At 36.4% G+C, this 17700-nt stretch overlaps 1 protein-coding gene across 1 annotated transcript in view; it reads left to right on the top strand.

Annotated features, from left to right (window-relative positions):
• LOC119539878 (spore wall protein 2-like) overlaps nucleotides 1-17700 on the top strand; it is a 58948-nt gene that overhangs the window by 7905 nt on the left and 33343 nt on the right. Inside the window, exons 2-9 of the mRNA XM_037843724.1 lie at nucleotides 3751-3771; nucleotides 4850-4870; nucleotides 7660-7680; nucleotides 8308-8328; nucleotides 11214-11234; nucleotides 15250-15267; nucleotides 16033-16053; nucleotides 17402-17422. Of these exons, the coding sequence (XP_037699652.1) occupies nucleotides 4852-4870; nucleotides 7660-7680; nucleotides 8308-8328; nucleotides 11214-11234; nucleotides 15250-15267; nucleotides 16033-16053; nucleotides 17402-17422 (142 nt within the window). The 5' untranslated portion in view covers nucleotides 3751-3771; nucleotides 4850-4851. The remainder of the gene's footprint in view (nucleotides 1-3750; nucleotides 3772-4849; nucleotides 4871-7659; nucleotides 7681-8307; nucleotides 8329-11213; nucleotides 11235-15249; nucleotides 15268-16032; nucleotides 16054-17401; nucleotides 17423-17700) is intronic.

Here is a 17700-nt window from a genome sequence, read left to right on the forward strand (position 1 = left end):
AAACAATACTGAAAAAGAAAAATGAATTTGAAGGACTCAAAATTCCTGATTTTAAAACTTATACAAAGCTACAATAACCAAAGTGTGATACTAGCATAAAGACAGACATATAGAAAAATGGAATTGAATTGAGGGTTCAAAATAAAACCCTCACATCTATGGCAAATTATTTTTTGATCAGGGTGCCAAGTCCACTCAATGAGGAAAGAACAGCCTCTTCAACAAATAGTGCTGGGAAAACTGGATATCCATTGCGGGACACTGATTACGTGCTTCGACTTGGCGGGCCTGGGCTGGGGGACCTGATCAGCCCCTGGGGAGGGTGGTGGGCACGGGCGACAGCGCCCTCCACTGCCCCCCAGGCCTGAGAAAGTGAGGCCGGAGGCAGGCCCCATTTCCTCACCCAAAATACCACCGTTAGGGGAGGCTTGCCGGAGGGAACCGCCTTTTCCCCACCCCCTTATCTTGCCCGGACACTCCCCGTTGCCAGTGCAACTCCCATCACCACCAGTGCGCATACATTGTTGCCAGACACCGTTGCCAAAGCAACTCCCGCCCCTTTTCAAACAACCTCCGTGCCCTCTTAGAACCAATCCTAACCTCCGCACCCTCTCAGAACCAATCCTAGCCTTTATCCCCTCAGCATTGGCTTGTAACAACCCCCGCCCTCTATGCCAGCCTATATAACCTGTGCTCACCCCTAATAAACGCTCTTGGCTTTACCCCCCTGAATAAAGCCCCCTTTTGTTCTACCCCTACTGGAGGAAGAGTGTCTTGTCTTTCCCTTCTCGCCGCCCTCCACACCTTGCACGCCTCCGCCGGGGACCGGGCCCAGTCCCCCGCCTCGCCCTCGCCTCCGGGAAAGAGCCCCCGCCGCCGGTACCCTCCGAGCAACGCCGAGAGCCGAGGGTTCAGCAACCGGCCGCCCCCCCCCAGACAAATCAACTGCGACCGCAATCCATTTGCCAGAGAAGGAAGGTGGATCCCTACTTCACACAATATACAAAAATTAACTCAAAATGGATCAAAGACTTAAAAATAAGAAACAAAATTACAAAACTGTTAGAGGAAAACTTAGGCAAATAGTCTTCAGGGCCTTGTGTTAGGCCCTTAGATTTTACTACCAAAAGCACAAGCAACAAAAGAAAAAATGAAAAGACCTAATCAAAGTAAAATCTTTTGTGCATCAAAGGACTTTATTATAAAAGTAAGAAGACAACCTACAGAATGGGAGAAAATATTTGGGATATATATAGACTATATAAAGAAATCCTACACCACCACAAAAAGATAACCAATCCAATTTTTAAATGGGCAAAAGGTTAAAATAGATGATTTGCCAAAGAAGATATGCAAATGACCAATAAGCATATGAAAAAATGTTCAACATCATTACCCACTAGGAAATGCAAATCAGAACTATTCCACATCCATTAGAACAGCTACCATTTTAAAAACGGAAAATAACAAGTGTTGGAGAGATGTAGGGAGATAGGAATACTCGTTCATTGTTGGTAGGAATGGAAAACGGTGCAGTTGCTGTAAAAGATAGTTTGGCAGTTCCCCAGAAACTGAAGTATAGAATTACCATATGACACAGCAATCACACTTCTACGTATATACCCACAAGAATTGAAAGCAGGGACTAGAACAGATATTTGCACACTGATGTTTATAGCAACATTATTCACAATTGCCAAAAGATGGAAATAACCCAAGTGTCTGTCAACAGATGAATGGATAAACAAAATGTGATATATACACACAATAGAATATTATTCAGTCCTAAAAAGGAATGAGTTCTGATACATTCGACAACATGGATGAACTGTGAAGACATTATGCTGAGTGAAATAAGCCAGATACAAAAGGACAAGTATCATATGATCTCACTAATATGAAATAATTAGAATATTCAAATCCATAGAGTCATAGAGTACAATTTACCAGGATCCACAGTGGGGGTAGGGAGTGAGGAGTTAATACTTAATTGGTACAAAGTTTTATTTGGGACAATGGAAAAGTTTTGCTAATGATGGTGGGGATGGTAGCACAACATTGTGAATGTAATGAACAACCCCTGAATTGTATATTTGAAAGTGGTTAAAATGGGAAATTTTAAGTTGTATATATGTTATCAGAATAAAATTTTTTAAAAGCCGTAGAACTGTGCAATACAGCTAGCACAAATAGAAACTATGGACTACAGTTACTAGGATAATTGAAATAATATTGTTTCATTAGTTGTAGCAAAAGTATCACATTAGCGCAAAGGATTAATAATAGGGAAAACTGAGTGGGATGGGTAGATACAGGAATTCTGTACTTTCTACATGATTGTTCTGTAAATGTATAATTTCTCTAATTAAAAAAAAAACTAAGCTCAACTACATTGCTCAGGGACTTAGATGAAAGCACTTTAAAGTAAAGTAGGGAAAAAAAAACAGAAAAAGTTACTTTTGGATAGAGGAAGGGAGTGTGATCAAGAAGATGATAGATGGTAACAAAAGATTGCTGGCAAAATAATATTTCTGAACTTGGATGATATCATATGAATGTTCATTTTGTATTTATTTGTTAACCTATCCATTTATATTCTATCATCTTTCTGGGATGTATATTTTATTTTCCAATTTAAAATGTTAAAGGAAAAACTACTTTCCTGTGAACTGCCTTCATGAAAAAAGTTACTCACCTTGCTGTAGTAGCTGAGAGGAAAAGGAAATGAGGGAGATTGTGTCTTTCTGTCATTGTTTAAAATCTACAGTAAAAGGAAGGAAACACTGCCATACTTTCCAAAGAAGTCTATTTCTCTCACTCTTGCCCCCAATCTGTAAACTCTGTGAGAACACAGGCAGTGTCAGTTTTGTTTATTGTTGTACCCCCTAGTACCTAGTATGGTACTTAGGAGATCCTGAACAAATATTCACTATACAAATAAATAGATGAACAAATAGGAAAATCTTCAATACAAACTGTTTAGCATTTTATAAACAAATCACACTGAAATGCTTTTGTTTCTATTTTATAGCAATGGTATTACAATTCATTGGTTTCTTGTCTACTTCAGATCTATGATATTCCCCAATCTTCCTAATATCTGAGGGCTGTCATTTCCAGCCTTTGAAAATCTTGATACTCATTTTTCTTTTTCCCATCATTACTTAGAATTGTCCCATGCCAATGATAATTTTTAAGAGATAGAATATTATGGAGTAACACTGCCCTGGGCAAAAACATTTAAAACTTTTATATATCAATAGCAAACAAGATGATCATCCTGAAAAGTGTATTCAGAGTTGGAAATTAGCATGGAAAAAAAATGACACTGTAGAAATAAAAAGGATGTGGGGGAAGAAAAGGAAACATCTATGGAATGAAGATAAAGGAAGGGAACTTTATACATTGAGAACTCCACATGCCCTAGAAATGTTTTCTCTATTAGCAGATGGAGAACAAATTAAAGGACAGAATAAGCTCCTCCTATTTACCCCTCCTAAAGGTCCATCAAGTTGAGGAGCCATCAGAATGAGTTTGCTGAGAATCATGTTTGATCCTCAGTGACTACCAAATGTCACTAAAGATGATTAGAAGAAACTGGTGCATTGTGAATGTTCCCTAGTATGTTCCCCCTAGAACAATATTAGGAGAAGTTATTCTTAATTCAGTTTACCAAATAATAATCTGTTGTGTGTGTGTGTGATGTGTGTGTACACGTGTGCATATGTGAATGTGTATTTTCGTTTTCAGCAAGAGTTTCAGATTTTCAAAGTAAGTTATTTCCTATTTCTTATTTCTGATATACTTCAATCTCATAAAGTCTGGGCTTTGGCTCTACATGACTAGAACCACAGATTTCATGTTACATAGAAATCTCTTAGTTCATTAATGAATTACAGAAAGCAAAATTTCCAATGATTTAACAGAAAAAGCAACAGATATATGTCTCCATAGGTTAACATTAATAGGCGCTTCAACTCCCTTAAGTAAAATGAAAGGAAAAGGGATGGGGTGACTTCTTTCTCAGACTTCCAAAAGTCTGTCTTGACAAGGGCTGCAGTGCCATGGGATTGATTTGTCATGGAAGATTTGGTGGTTCTAGGGCCTTGATGTCTAAGAAAAAGATCACCAACAGGAACTATAATCACTATATATGAGACACAAAAGATTAAAACATATGCATTTTTATTCTAAAAATAGCTGAGATTATTCCTTTTTCAACTGACTTACTGTAAAATGCTTTGGTCTTGAACATTGTATTAGAAGCCAACATTGTCACTTGTGCAAACGATTAGAGCCACATTCCTTACCCCTTACTGGATTAATGATGCCAGTTTTTAAAAATTATACCACTTCAATGGCCAGAAATAATTAACATAAAGGGGAGAGTGTCCTGGAAATGTAGTAAATAACAAAAATTTCAATCATATACTAAGATTATTCAGTGACAGTAATTAGAACAAGGATGTAGGTGAGACAAAGACAAAAAAAAGATGACCAGAGTAAATATTAAGAAGGATGGACATACTAAATGTTTTTAAGTGAGTCCACTGAAGGGAGATCAGAGCTCAGAGATAAAGTAAAAAACTGGAATGGACTATCCTATCCCAACACCCCTGAAAGACTTTGTTATTGAGTGTTCACAGAAACCACAGTACTAGAGCTGTTCCTATATTAAAACACAGAATGCTGAAATCCCAACACACTTGCCCAAAATCTGTAACTTGGGAATTTGGGCTCTACCTTAAGAAATCATTTATGATGTTTCTCTAGGGAAAAAAAACTTAAAGGAATTAGGTTATTAATCTGGATGATTATTATCTAAATTGTTTCACTGTGTTATTTTTAGGCATGTCTTCTCCCCAACCTGGTAAGTATTTTATTTTATTATTATTTCAATTCTAGTGTCTTCACATGTGTCTAGGAAAGTTTCTTGAACTTGCTATTTTTATTTCTTGTTATCTAACTTTGAAACTCATATATTTCAATCTGAATTTTCAGAATATGAAAAGTCCAGTTGGGGGACAAGGAGTGACAGGGAGGAATAAAGAGTTTATTTTAGCAGTCTCCTGGAATTGCTTCTAGTCCATGAGGCAAAAACAGTATATTTTATGATTAGCATTAAAGGTGAGAGTGGGAAAGAAATGATAAAAGAAATGAGGCTCAGTGAAAACGTCACATAGCAGTGTTTAAATAATGTAAAAGCTGAACAACAGAAGTGATGTGAGTCAGAAAAGGAAGAAGGAGGGCAAAAAGGAAACGCACATTTAATTAAGCATCTCTAAGTGCCAAACATTTCACATAAATATTTTTCACTAAATCTCACAATAACTCTATGAACCAGGTATTACTTAGAAACATTTTATAATTGAAGGAACTGAGACATAGTAGAGAAAAAGAATTTACAAAATGTAAGCAAGTCCAGGCTTGAAAATAAAGACAAAATAAATCTAAAGTAGCTGTTCTAATCTCTCTTTTTTTAATGTTTTTTTTTCCCTTTATCCCATCCCCCACTTTCATTCCTCTCTTCACCATGGGCACACACCCTAAAATATGTGAAATATGTTCTTGAATAAGCATATGTCTTATAAAAAATACCTAGTTTTGTTTTGTGTAAATATATTTTTTTATTAGAGAAGTTTGGGTTTTACAGAAAAATCAGGCATAAAATACAGGGTTCCCACATACCACCCTATTATTAACACCTTGCAATGGTGTGGTACATTTGTTACAACAGATAAAAGCCCATTTTTATAACTGTACTGTTAACCACAGTTCATGATTTAACTTAGGATTCATTGTACTGTGCAGTTCCACAGATTTTTTTTAATTTTTATTCTTGTAACCTATATACAACCTAAAATTTCTCCTATTAACCACATTCAAGTATGTAACTCAGTGTTTTTACATTCACAATGTTGTGGTACCATCACCACCATCCACTACCAAAAGTTTTCCATCGTCCCAACTAGAAACTCTGTACATTTTAAGCCTTAACTTCCTATTCCCTACCTACCCCCCAATCAGCCCCTGGTAATTTACATTCTAGATTCTGGCTCTATGAGTCTGCTTATTCTAATTATTTTATATCAGTGAGATCATATGATATTTGTCCTTTTGTATCTGGCTTATTTCACTCAACATGATGTCTTCAAACTTCATCCATGTTGTCACATGTATCAGGATTTCTTTCCTTTTTATGGCCAAATAATACTCCATTGTGTATATATACCACATTTTGTTTATCCATTCATCAACTGATGGACACTTGGGCTGCTTCCACCTTTTGGAAATTGTACATAATGCAGCTGTGAACATCAGTGTGCAAATATCTGTTCTATTCCTGCTTTCAATTCTTGTAGGTATATACTTAGAAGTGGGATTGCTGGGTCATACAGTAATTCTATACTTCACTTTCTGAAGAACTGCCAAACCGTCTTCCACAGCAGCTGCACCATTTTCCGTTTCCCCCAGCAGTGAATGAGTATCCCTATTTCTCTACATCCTCTCCAACATTTGTAATTTGTGTCTTAAATTTACATGATTATTTTGTGGTTTGGGCCATGTTTCTTTTCTTATTTCTTCATTTGACAATATGTTTTTAAGAGATACCCATTTTCTTGTGTATATATCTAGCATGTTGCTTCCAAGAGCTGCCAAGTATTTCAGAGTTTGGGCTATACACATCCATTCTTCTTGTGACAGACCCCTAGCTACCTCCATCTCCCTAGAGCCACAAACAGTACTTCAGTGAACATCCTGGTTTGCTTCTCCTTTCCTTCCATTAGGATTATAATTTTACCTTTACCATTTAGGTATTTAATCCCAAAACTCAGGCTTTTTCGACTATTCAATACAGTCTCCTATAAAGAGATACAGGAGCAATTTCCACTAAGTGCTCATTTATTTGCACTTTGAACATCTACTATCTCTGTTAATGTACCCTCCAAGCAATTATGGCTTATATGACCAATTCCTTTCCTAGATGAGTAAATCTTTCAGGGTCAGGCACAGTGTTTTCTTCTCATCCTTCTATCCCCACAACTTATATTAAGAAACATTTCTTAAATAAATTTCTCACCTACTTCCCAGATCTGCCACTTACAAGCTCTGGAGTGGTGACTAAATTAAAACATTTCTCTGTCTCAGAGAAGAGTTGAAAAAATGAAAAAGAAAATAAAGGAAATGAGAGTCAAAAAGTATATGAAAATCAGTCAAGGGAATTAAGTTTAAAGAAAGAAATTAAGGTTAATGACTGGAACACTGAACCAAACAGCCAACATAGTTCTGTGAGACATTACGTTGACACCTGCCTAGTACACATCACAGCTCTGCTAATCATCAGCTCTATGACCTGGTAGAGAATAAGAGAGATTGTGTTACTGATTAAGCTACTTAATCTCTCTGTGACTGGTTTCTTCCTTTATAAAACTGGCAAAATAATAGTTCCAGACTCATAGGATTAAATCATTTAAATCAGAAGAAATGTTTGGAACAGAATCTGACATATAATTACTTAAGAATTCCAAAAGTTGCCCATTAGTACTGGATGCTTGGGTGCTCTAAGGGTGTTACAGTCCAGGCAAAGACACTATCAAGAACTTTAGTTCTCCCCTGAGGCAAACCCTACCACACTCACTTCCTTTTGTTTTATTTTAGGGAGAGTTACAAAATCCAAGGGTAAGTTCATTTTCCTATTCTTTAATCCAAGGAAGAGATCTGGGCTGAAGATATAAATGTGGAATCTGTCGACATACAAATGGTATTTAAACCCACGAGATAAAAATGAGAACATCTAGGTTAGTGTAGGTACAGGCAGAAGAGGTCCAAGGATGGAGCCTTGAGGTCCTCCAACATTAAGAAACTGACAACCCAACAAAGAAACAGCAAGGCAAACTAGAAGCAGCAGCCAGTCAATAAGGAGAACATATTAACTCTAGAGGGAGTGGTGTCTCAAAAGCCAAGGAAGGAAACATTAAGAAGGAGGGAGTGATAAACTGTGTCAACTGCTGTCCATTGTAGAAGAGAGGCAGAGCCAAGGAGAAGCAGTGACCGGCTCTTCACTCATGCCTTCTCTCTCCCATATTCATAATCCTATTAATTAACAGGATATTTTTTAAATCACATAAACCAAAAAGAATAAATATAGTCAAACTTTGAACCCCTGTATCTTATCCACAATAGTAGGTATGGAAACTTTGGGAGTCCTAGAAAATTAGATATTGAAACAACTCATAGAATTGTAATTTGAAACCCTCCGTTTCTTAACAGTCAAATCACACTCACCTGTTTATTTCTGTGTTTTAGGATCTAGCACAACACCCACCAGTAAGTTGAATTTTTGTTTCTCAGTTTGAGTGGTTTTTGGAAACCTAAGTGCATAAAAATATACAGCTTTGCAAATCTCAATATTCTTATGGAGAATAAGAATTAATGGGAGTTATTCTCCCATTAATCAGAATTTCGGAAGGCACTGGCAATTCGCAGGGAAGCTGGAGACACTGATTAACTAAAAGAATAAATATCATAAAACAAATAAAATTCTTTATTAAAAAAAAAAAGACTGGAGTAAATCTAGAGAAGAAAGATCCACTTTGAGAGAAAACAGAAGGGTGACAGGCAAGAACTGCCCCCTCCCCACTAAATTTAAATGCTGCAATAGCTTACCTTTTCTGTGTGCCCTTCTCTCTGCCCTGGATAAGAAAGTAAAAATGCACAAAGGAATTTACCAGCCTCCAGTGAGATCCTCCACACAGAACAGTGAAATCTGCAGATTTATCTTCATTTGTGAGTTTGTTTTAGAAATAGACCATCAAGTGGTTCTTATTCAGCATCTGAAATCTGTGAACTTCATTCTGCACAGGGAAGGCTACCAAAGGTATCAACTCGCTCCCAGAAAATGACACAGAACAAAAGAATATTTAGAGGTGGGAAGGAAAGAACAGTGCAAATCATTATGGCAACTACAATTTTATAATCAAGGCTCAGACCCAGAAAAGACAATGACTACATTGATTATAAGAGTTATGACTAAGGTGTTCTTGATCTAGTAAATAATTTTAGTATTAGCAGTATCTCCAATACTATATAGAAATCTCCTTGTTCATTCGTCAATTGCAAGTAGCCATTGATTTCCTGTAGAATATAAAGAGTCCTTTAAAATCTTAAAAACATTTCTTTTTTACTGCTGAAGATGCAGGATCTTGAGAATCTATGTATTGTAAGCTCTTGAGCTCCTCTACTTCCCTATTATGCATCATTCCCTTGACTCCTGATTAATATATGGAAAAAATCTAAAAGCCATGGGTTATGACAAAGAGAAAGTTCAAAGTTAGTAACTCCTGATATTAGTATAGTCACTTAAAGAAAATTTGAAGTTTCAGACTCACTGGTGGTACTGAGGAGAATGAAAGTATAAGAATATAGAAAGAAAGAACAGGCAGTGTTAGTTGAAATGCTGAAACTAAGGGAACTCTAGAGAGGCTCCAGCAACTCAGAAAAGGGAAGGAAAAGGAGATCAGTTTTTCCCAAATAATAGAGTACTTAATGCCACAAAAAAAGGATACAATATCTTGCATTGAAAGGTATCCTTCCTGGAATCCCAGGGGAGGAAACGATTTATTTTTCATTATATTTTAGAAGCAACTGAAGCACCCAAAAGTTATTTTCAAGTTCCATATTCTTTAGGTTTCCACAGGGGCTGGAAGGTTGTTCCTTATTCTGCATTTTCATTCCTAGCTATATTCAAATTAATACAAACTACTCCTTCTTTATGTTAGCACTTGTCATTAATAATTTTGAGGAAAGTCTAACCTATATTGTAAATAGAGAAGACTGTTATCTTGTTCAATAATAACAAGGATGAAGCTCATGATTTTCAGGGACAGCATAAACATTTTGAAGAGGGCCGTAGGTGAATTAAGTTGTAGGGAAGAAGAAAAGAAATGACTAATACAGAAAGTCAATTTTAAATTTCAAGTCAGTTTCTCCCACTCTGTGCAAGGTTTAAGAAAGTGAAATAAAACAGGGGGCGTCACATTATAAAACCCCTTGCACATTCAGAAGATGGGCACCAAAAGCCCAGGCTCCATCTGCTCCTGGAACATAACTAAGGAAACTGTTCTTCCTGCACATTTCACTTCCCTTGACTAACTGCACTTGGTTGTCCCCAAAAAAAGACTCTGAGTAGAAACTGTGTTCATTCACTCCTTCAACTCATCCAACAAATAGTTCTTAGAATACCTTCCCCCTACCACACATTGTGCTGAGTTACAAGGTTACAAAAATACATTAAACTATCCTCAAGCGTCTCATAGTCTAACAGGCAAGAGAGGCAATGAATAAATAAATATTATCCGAGTATGTCTGGTACCAGGTGCCGAGAACTCAATGGTAAAGTAGTCAGACAAGGTTCTTGTTCACATTAAATTTACATTCAACTGCAGGGAGACAGAAAATTAACAAGTAAACAAACAAATGCACAAGATAATTTCAAATAATGATCACTGATATGGAGAAAATAAAAGGGGGTGATATAATCATAGTGACTGAGAAGAGTAAATTTACCTCGACTGATCAGAGATGTGAGGAGGTGACATCTGATCTGAGATCTAAACAAAATGGAGCCCATTATGCAAATATCTAGTGGGAAAAGTATTCCAGGGAGAGAGAACAGAAAGGTTACAGCGCTCAGAATGGCAATGAGCCTGCACTGCTTGAGAAAAAGGGAAAAAAAAAAGCCGGTATGGCCAGAGCCTAGTGAGCTGAGAGAAATGTGGAGAAGCCATGAAAATAAATTGGTATTTTAGGCTAAGTGAAACAGAATCCATTAGAAAGTATCAAACTTCTAATGATGATACTTAGGGGTGATGAGTTCTGGTTTATGTTTTGAGAAGGTCACTCTGTGGGTAATATGCTGTAGAGGGGCAAGAGCAGAAACAGGTTGAGCTGCCAGGTCAAGGTGCCAGGTCAGTTAGAACAAGCCATCCTGAAAGTGACCATCAAGACTTTATGTAGGCAAGAGATAAAGAAGATGACAAGTGCCAGATCCCTCCCTCACCCCGTCCCATTTTTTTCCCAACAAAATGGCACCAGGTGAGTACCAATCTGATGACAGATACATAGCACAAGCAGGGGAAATTTACCTTAGAAAACGAATAAAACTCTTTGGGGATTTTTCTATACTATTCTCTTTTCTGTGTTTGTTTTTTTAGAAGTGCCTGTACAGCCCATAGGTAAGTTCCTAATTTTTCTCAATTCTGGTGACTTTCAGTCTCCTATAGAGTCTAGGGTACGTTCCACAAAATACCTAAGTTCAATTCTGGCTCAATAGGCCCCGAGAAAGCTATCTTTCTATCTCCTCTGCTTTCATATTACCCCAAATTGCCTGAGTTAAATGAAGAATCTGTGGAAAGAAAAATGTTTAATCATTAGTCAAAAGAGCAAAAAAGCCAATTGCGGTTGTATTTAATAGTTTATTAACCAAGATGTCAATTAAATGTTCCAAAATAATGAGTAAGATGGGGGTAAAATGAAGGACTTGGAAAGATAGAAATAAGAAACTTAGGGCCCTAAATTTTAAAGTGAAGCAACCCTTAATTCATGAAGGTTTTCAATCTCCACAAGGAAGCTGAGAGAAAAGAAGATGGTAGATGAGGAATAGTGAGCTCCTCCCAGCCATCCAAAGGTCCACCTGGACTGGGGCTAAAATAGTATAGCATGTATCATGGAGGATTTAGTGGGCCTGGACCCAGACCACCCATGCTCTAAAGAAAGGAAGATTATCAACACTAAATATTTTCACATGTTCAAGGAAAGAAAACAGATTAAAGAGTATGTTTTTATTTTTTTAAAAGTTTGCAGTCACTCCCAATAATTTTCTGTTGACTTACTGTAAAATGTTTTAGTCTTGCACACTGTATGAGAGGCTACCACTGTCACTTTGCAAAAGAGTAGAGGTCAGATTTCTCCCTCTCTCCTGCTGGGTTGCTGATAACATTCTAGAAAGTATAAACTACTCTGATGGACTGAAAAATATAAAGAGAATATAGAAATACAGAAAAATATAGAGAGTAAAGCTTATATACCACATAGTGACCAACAATTTGGAAATGTCCTGTTACGTGTCTGTGAGAAAGTTCTCTAAAATATAAACAAAGTAGTCGGATCACTGACTCACAGAACATGCACATACTTAATTTCACTTCCACATTACTTTCCAAATTGTTCCAATTTATACCCACACCACCTAAAGGGAAAGTACCCTTCACCCCCAACATCAATACTTGCATAATACTCTGTTCAGTGTAAAAAAAGAACTTTATTGTGGTTTCAACATCATTTCCATTTTACTAGGGATATTAAATATGTCTATATATACTTGTTTTCCTTTTGTGAATTGTGTACTCATGTCATTTTGAGTTTCTATGGTCATGTTAGTTTGCAGGCATTCCTTATATACTCTAGTTGATGATCCTTTGTGCTTTTTAGACATTGCAATAACTCTTTCCCAGTTGGTCACGTGTCTCTGAAATTTATCTATGGTCCTTTTTGAATATAAATTATTTTGACTTATTCAGTTGCTCACATTGATTTTATGCTTTGAAGGTATTAAAAAGTCCTTCCCTGCCTTCAGTGTCATGAAGTTTTCTCCCACAATTTCTTCCATTAGCATTTCAGTCTCATCTTTCATATTTAGGATTTGAATCCTCTTGTCTGTTTTCTTTCAACCTCACCATGCTGGTTCCATTAAGACATATTAAGTCATTGCCAGGCAGTCTTCTATAAATGAAGATATCAATAGTTCCTGGGAAAGACTGAGATCAAGGAGAGTAGGCGTGGCACCCTCCTGCCTGTGTCTGTGTTCTCACTGATGCTGCTGGGTGTTACCATGACTCATCAAGACGGCCGGAGTTCTTAACAGCAGCACAGCCTTGCTCTACTCACCTCACAGCCACAGCACCTGGGATGGCTGGAACATGGCAGACATGCAATTAGATACTTGGTTTACAAAATAAAAAGGATCATCCTTTCAATTATCTCCATAAGGCCTAGAGCAAGCTACAATGATGTGCAGTCAAGCCAACCTAGACTTTAGTACCTGATCCGTCACTTATTTGGTCTGTGGCTGAGCCAGGTTAATAATCTCTAGCCTAACAAACTGCCAAAGCCAGTACAGCCAAAAATAAAGGAAATGGGAGTAATACCATGAGTGAAAAAATTCAAGGAAGTAACGTAAAGAAGGACTTTGCCAAAGCAGCCAGCATGAAACTCTGAGAGTCTGCATAACTTACTACAAAGATGGGTTGGTACTGGAGCCTAGTTGCTTAAGAGTCAACTTCTGGAGGGATCTGGCTATGTGATTTTGGACATTTTACTTCATGATAAAATGTTATGATGTTAGTAGATCCAAGTAGAGTTACTATGTGAATTAAATTAGTTAAATCTCTTAGAACAATGCCTGGGGTCTAGAAAGTGGTCAATAATTACTATTATTCATTTTGTAAAGTAATTAAAAGTCCACACAAATGTATTAAAAATACTTTGTCTCCTCCAGGCAACCTATGACAGTCACTTGTTTCTGGTTTATTTTAGATAGTGCTGAGAAAAGAAAGAGTACGCTGTTTTGCTGTTTTTTTTTTTTTTTTAACTCTCTATCTGATAACCCTCAGCAGAAAAAGGTGCTTTCGTTAACCCTGATCGCTTCCATGCCCAATACTGGGAATATAATTTCTTATTCTTCTTTCTACTTTCTTCTACTTTTTCCCTCCCAAACTAAGAATCTTTTAAGTAGCCAAAAAATAAACAAAAGTAAACTACAAAGTTAACAATAAAGAATAAATATAATTAAACCACAAACTTACATATCTTTTCCTGTTACACCATAGTAGCAGATGTGGAAGGTTCCATATTATAAGGAAATAAGATTGAAACTAAACTTTAAGAGGCACATTAGGGAGACCTTTAGATGCATGCAAGACAAACCTATTTTTTGTGCTTATACTTTAGGAACTACCAAGGGAACCTCCAGAATCTTTCTCATTTCTCAAAGTAATTTTTGAAAACCCAAGTGCATGAAGATCTTTTGCTTAATCACCGTTATCAAGTCCAACTTCGCAAATATTCTTTTAATTATTTTAATACTCTTTTAATATTCTGCGTTTTCCTCCAATGAATCGGCATTTTTAGATATTACTGACAGTTTATGGGAAGGCGTAAATGACCTGCTAATCCTTTAAACTCCACCTCCACCCCCACCAAAAAAAAAAAAGACAACTTGGTAGAGAAGAGGAGAGATTAGATAAAAGTAATGGACAAGAGCCCAACAAACCATACCAATTAATGGATTGTATAATTTAACAGAAATACTGTCCTAAATTTAGTTGAAATTCCTTGTCAAGAGCAAACAAGAATACAGTAGTGAAAACCAACTGTTTTCCATAAGCTTTAAGCCAAGACGATGGTCAAATTAATGAGACTATCATAGGGAAGAGGAATTTAAATGTTTTGACTTCTTCACAGAACTCCATTGTAATGCAGGGCAACCTGGGGCAATGTTTTAACCCACTGTAATATTTGAAGAGATAAAAGCTTAAATAAATCCCAAACAGAATAATCACTTTGTTATTAAGGAAGCACTCTGCTCTTAGATCAAAACAAACAAAATATTTTCATGTATCAGAGTATTTTGATTCTCAAAAAATAACACGGTTAGAATTCCATACTTTAAAGAATAATAAATTACCATGACTATTACTTAGCACATTTGCACTCCCAAATGTTTGCACAGTTCACAAAGGCCAACACTATCCATATTCTGCATCATGTAGACAAATAACCAAAGAACATATACAGTTAAGTTATACAATCAAAAATCTAACAGTAAAAATTTGGAAGATATATCAGACCACATTAATCACTAAATTCTAAGCAAAACTTGTGTAATATAACAACAAATACTAATTAGATGGGCAAAGATAAAACTCAAGATTGGCCAGTTCATAAAAACAGATAATATAAGTTTCTAGAAATAAGTAGCAAGTCTCAAATATCTTGGCTGAATAACCACACATTAGGTATTACCCAAGAAAACATGAGAGGAAACAAAAATAATTTTTAGTAATGAACTAAAATATAGCTTAAAATATAGAAAAGAAACCAATTTCCCAATTGTGGAGACATAATGGGGTGATTAAGAGAATAAGGTCATATAATGAGTAATATCAATTTTTTTCCCTCTCTCTATATTAGAAGCTGTGGGACCAGCCAGTAAGTTACTTGTATATTTCACACTTCTTTAGGTTGGTTAGCTCACATGATGGTGGAACTGATTATTTCTGTGGAATTTCTTAAAATTCTCTGTGCAAAAACTGATTTTCTTTTCAATTGCCTTTCATTCCACATAACAAATATCAATTAATAAACTTTAGGATAGAGGGGAAAAACACTGGTTTTAAAAAGGAGAAGATCAGGAAGAAAGAATCCTGAGATTGTGCATACTTTTATTATTTGAATTATTAGAGGGTTAATGTAATAAAAGAAGACAGAGAAGCAAAGTGGGGGAGCAGAAAACAAGAACACTGTAAAGGGTGGGAAAGAAAAGCCATCAGATTTAAATGAGCAGTATTCTGACAAATTATGAACATTCTCAAAGTCCTAGTGAGACTAGGAAGAAACTCCAATGTGTACTTACAAAGTTAATGACAACTTTCTGGGCCCAAGAAGATAAGGGTGAGCATAGAATAAAACGAGTTTCCCTTTGGAAAAGAGACACAAGCAAGGCTTCTCACTCAGTGGAGAAACTCCAGAGGGAGTGGCTAGATCACAACTCTTAAGAATCCTTCCAGTTCCTGACTGTAATATACTCTTTATATAAGACTCCTTTTTCTGGGGTTAAAACATCAAAGTAACCAATGCAGAAGTCTAGGTGTTTATTAGATGTCATTTTAAAAGACCCCTGGGGAATGATTAATGATGGGTAGATGTGTAGTACATGCAACAAATTAACAAAATTTACTTGCCTTTGTGTTTCAGTAAAAGCAGCTTCACCTTCAAGTAAGTTCATTTTTTTTTTGTAATTTTCATATACACTGGACGAATTAACAATGTATAGGACTTTTATTAAACTGACGGTTTTCTTTTTCAATAGTGAAAAACCTAACATTTTACTGAATTATTAATAATTGAAGTTTAACCCCACTGAATATACAACTCATGTTCCAATATCAAAAAAGATGGTTCACACAGGGAAAAAGTACATACCAAGAAATTTTTTGTGAGATGAACTGGAAGCAGGTAAAGGATGCTAGTCAGAAAAATAAAGAGGCAAAGAAAAGAATCATGAAACAAAATCATGAAAAGTAAAATGTAAAAGCAACCTCTAATGCAGCACCCTACTGTATTATAGAGGCTAGACAGTAGATGAGGAAGTGATATTTTAAAAAGAGACTCAGGATTTCCAAATTAGTCGAATAGCATTAGAAAGGAATAGGGAATTTCCCAGAGCTGGAAAACAGATTAGAGGTTACCAGGGGAAGGGGGAAGGGAGAAAGGGGAAGGTATGTGGATATTCAGTGTTTGTAAATAAAATTTTTAAAATAGGGTTTTAAAAAGTGTAATGATGATGGTGGGTGGTGGATGGGTATAGATCCAGCTTGACCTAACCCCATGCCACACTCCCATCCCCCACCCCCCACCCCCAGTATGATCATTTAGCCATGTAAGGGCAGGGTCCATATCTATCTTTCCTTCCACTCTATTTGCAATATCTAGACCAGGTCTTAACCCATATTGGTGCTCAAGCAATAACTGTTGAATAAATTATTTTAAAAGTGATCAAGCACGCATGCAAGTTGTCTCTCAAATTCCAGGGAGAGGTCAGCTTATGTGCTAGTCCTGATGAACTACTGAGAAATGTTTTGCTGAAATTATCCCTCTGCTAAAAAAAATGCATAGAGAGTAAAATATAAGGGGCAAAGTTAGTAGCAAGATGAAAAGAACTAAGTGAGCTCTGCAAGGTCCTGCACCATTGCTTCTCCCACTAGACCTCAAGGGAAAGGAGAAAGGCTGCCTCTTCAATCTCAGCTAACAGTTGGTGCCACAGGGGAAGGATATAGACACCTCCCTTGCATCTATCCATGTTTTTATTTTTTCCTTCTTTCTTTTCCCTACCATACTGAGATTTTTGTTAATTTGTAATAAATTTTAACAATGATTAAAATAAAAATAATAGATACAACCAAACCGTAAAACAATATTTTTTGTTCCCTACTTGGCCATACTGGCAGGAGTGGAAGCTGTGGGGCACTAAGGAATTAGATATTAAAGCACAGCTTGAAAAATAAAATAGGGAGATCCTTAGTCTCCTAGCATTCAATCACACTCATTTGTTTTTGTATTTTAGGAATCTCCAAGAAACCTACCAGTAAGTTATTTTCCTATATCTCAATTTATATATTTTAGAAGACAGTGCATGAAGACCATTATAATATCATTTTGCAAATCATAATATTCATATTTCCCAATCTAGGTTCCTTATCCATTAATCAGAACTTTTTCAGACCATGACAGTTTGCAGAAGAGTTTCATGCTCTGACTAACTAAAAGAAACACACACACAATAGAAATAAAAATTTCCATAACTATAGAATGGAATCTATATAACGATGGAGAGTCCAGTTTGAGAGATAAGAAAAGGGTTAT

Source organism: Choloepus didactylus, chromosome 7 (genome assembly GCF_015220235.1).
Source record: "Choloepus didactylus isolate mChoDid1 chromosome 7, mChoDid1.pri, whole genome shotgun sequence".
Classification (NCBI taxonomy): domain Eukaryota; kingdom Metazoa; phylum Chordata; class Mammalia; order Pilosa; family Megalonychidae; genus Choloepus; species Choloepus didactylus.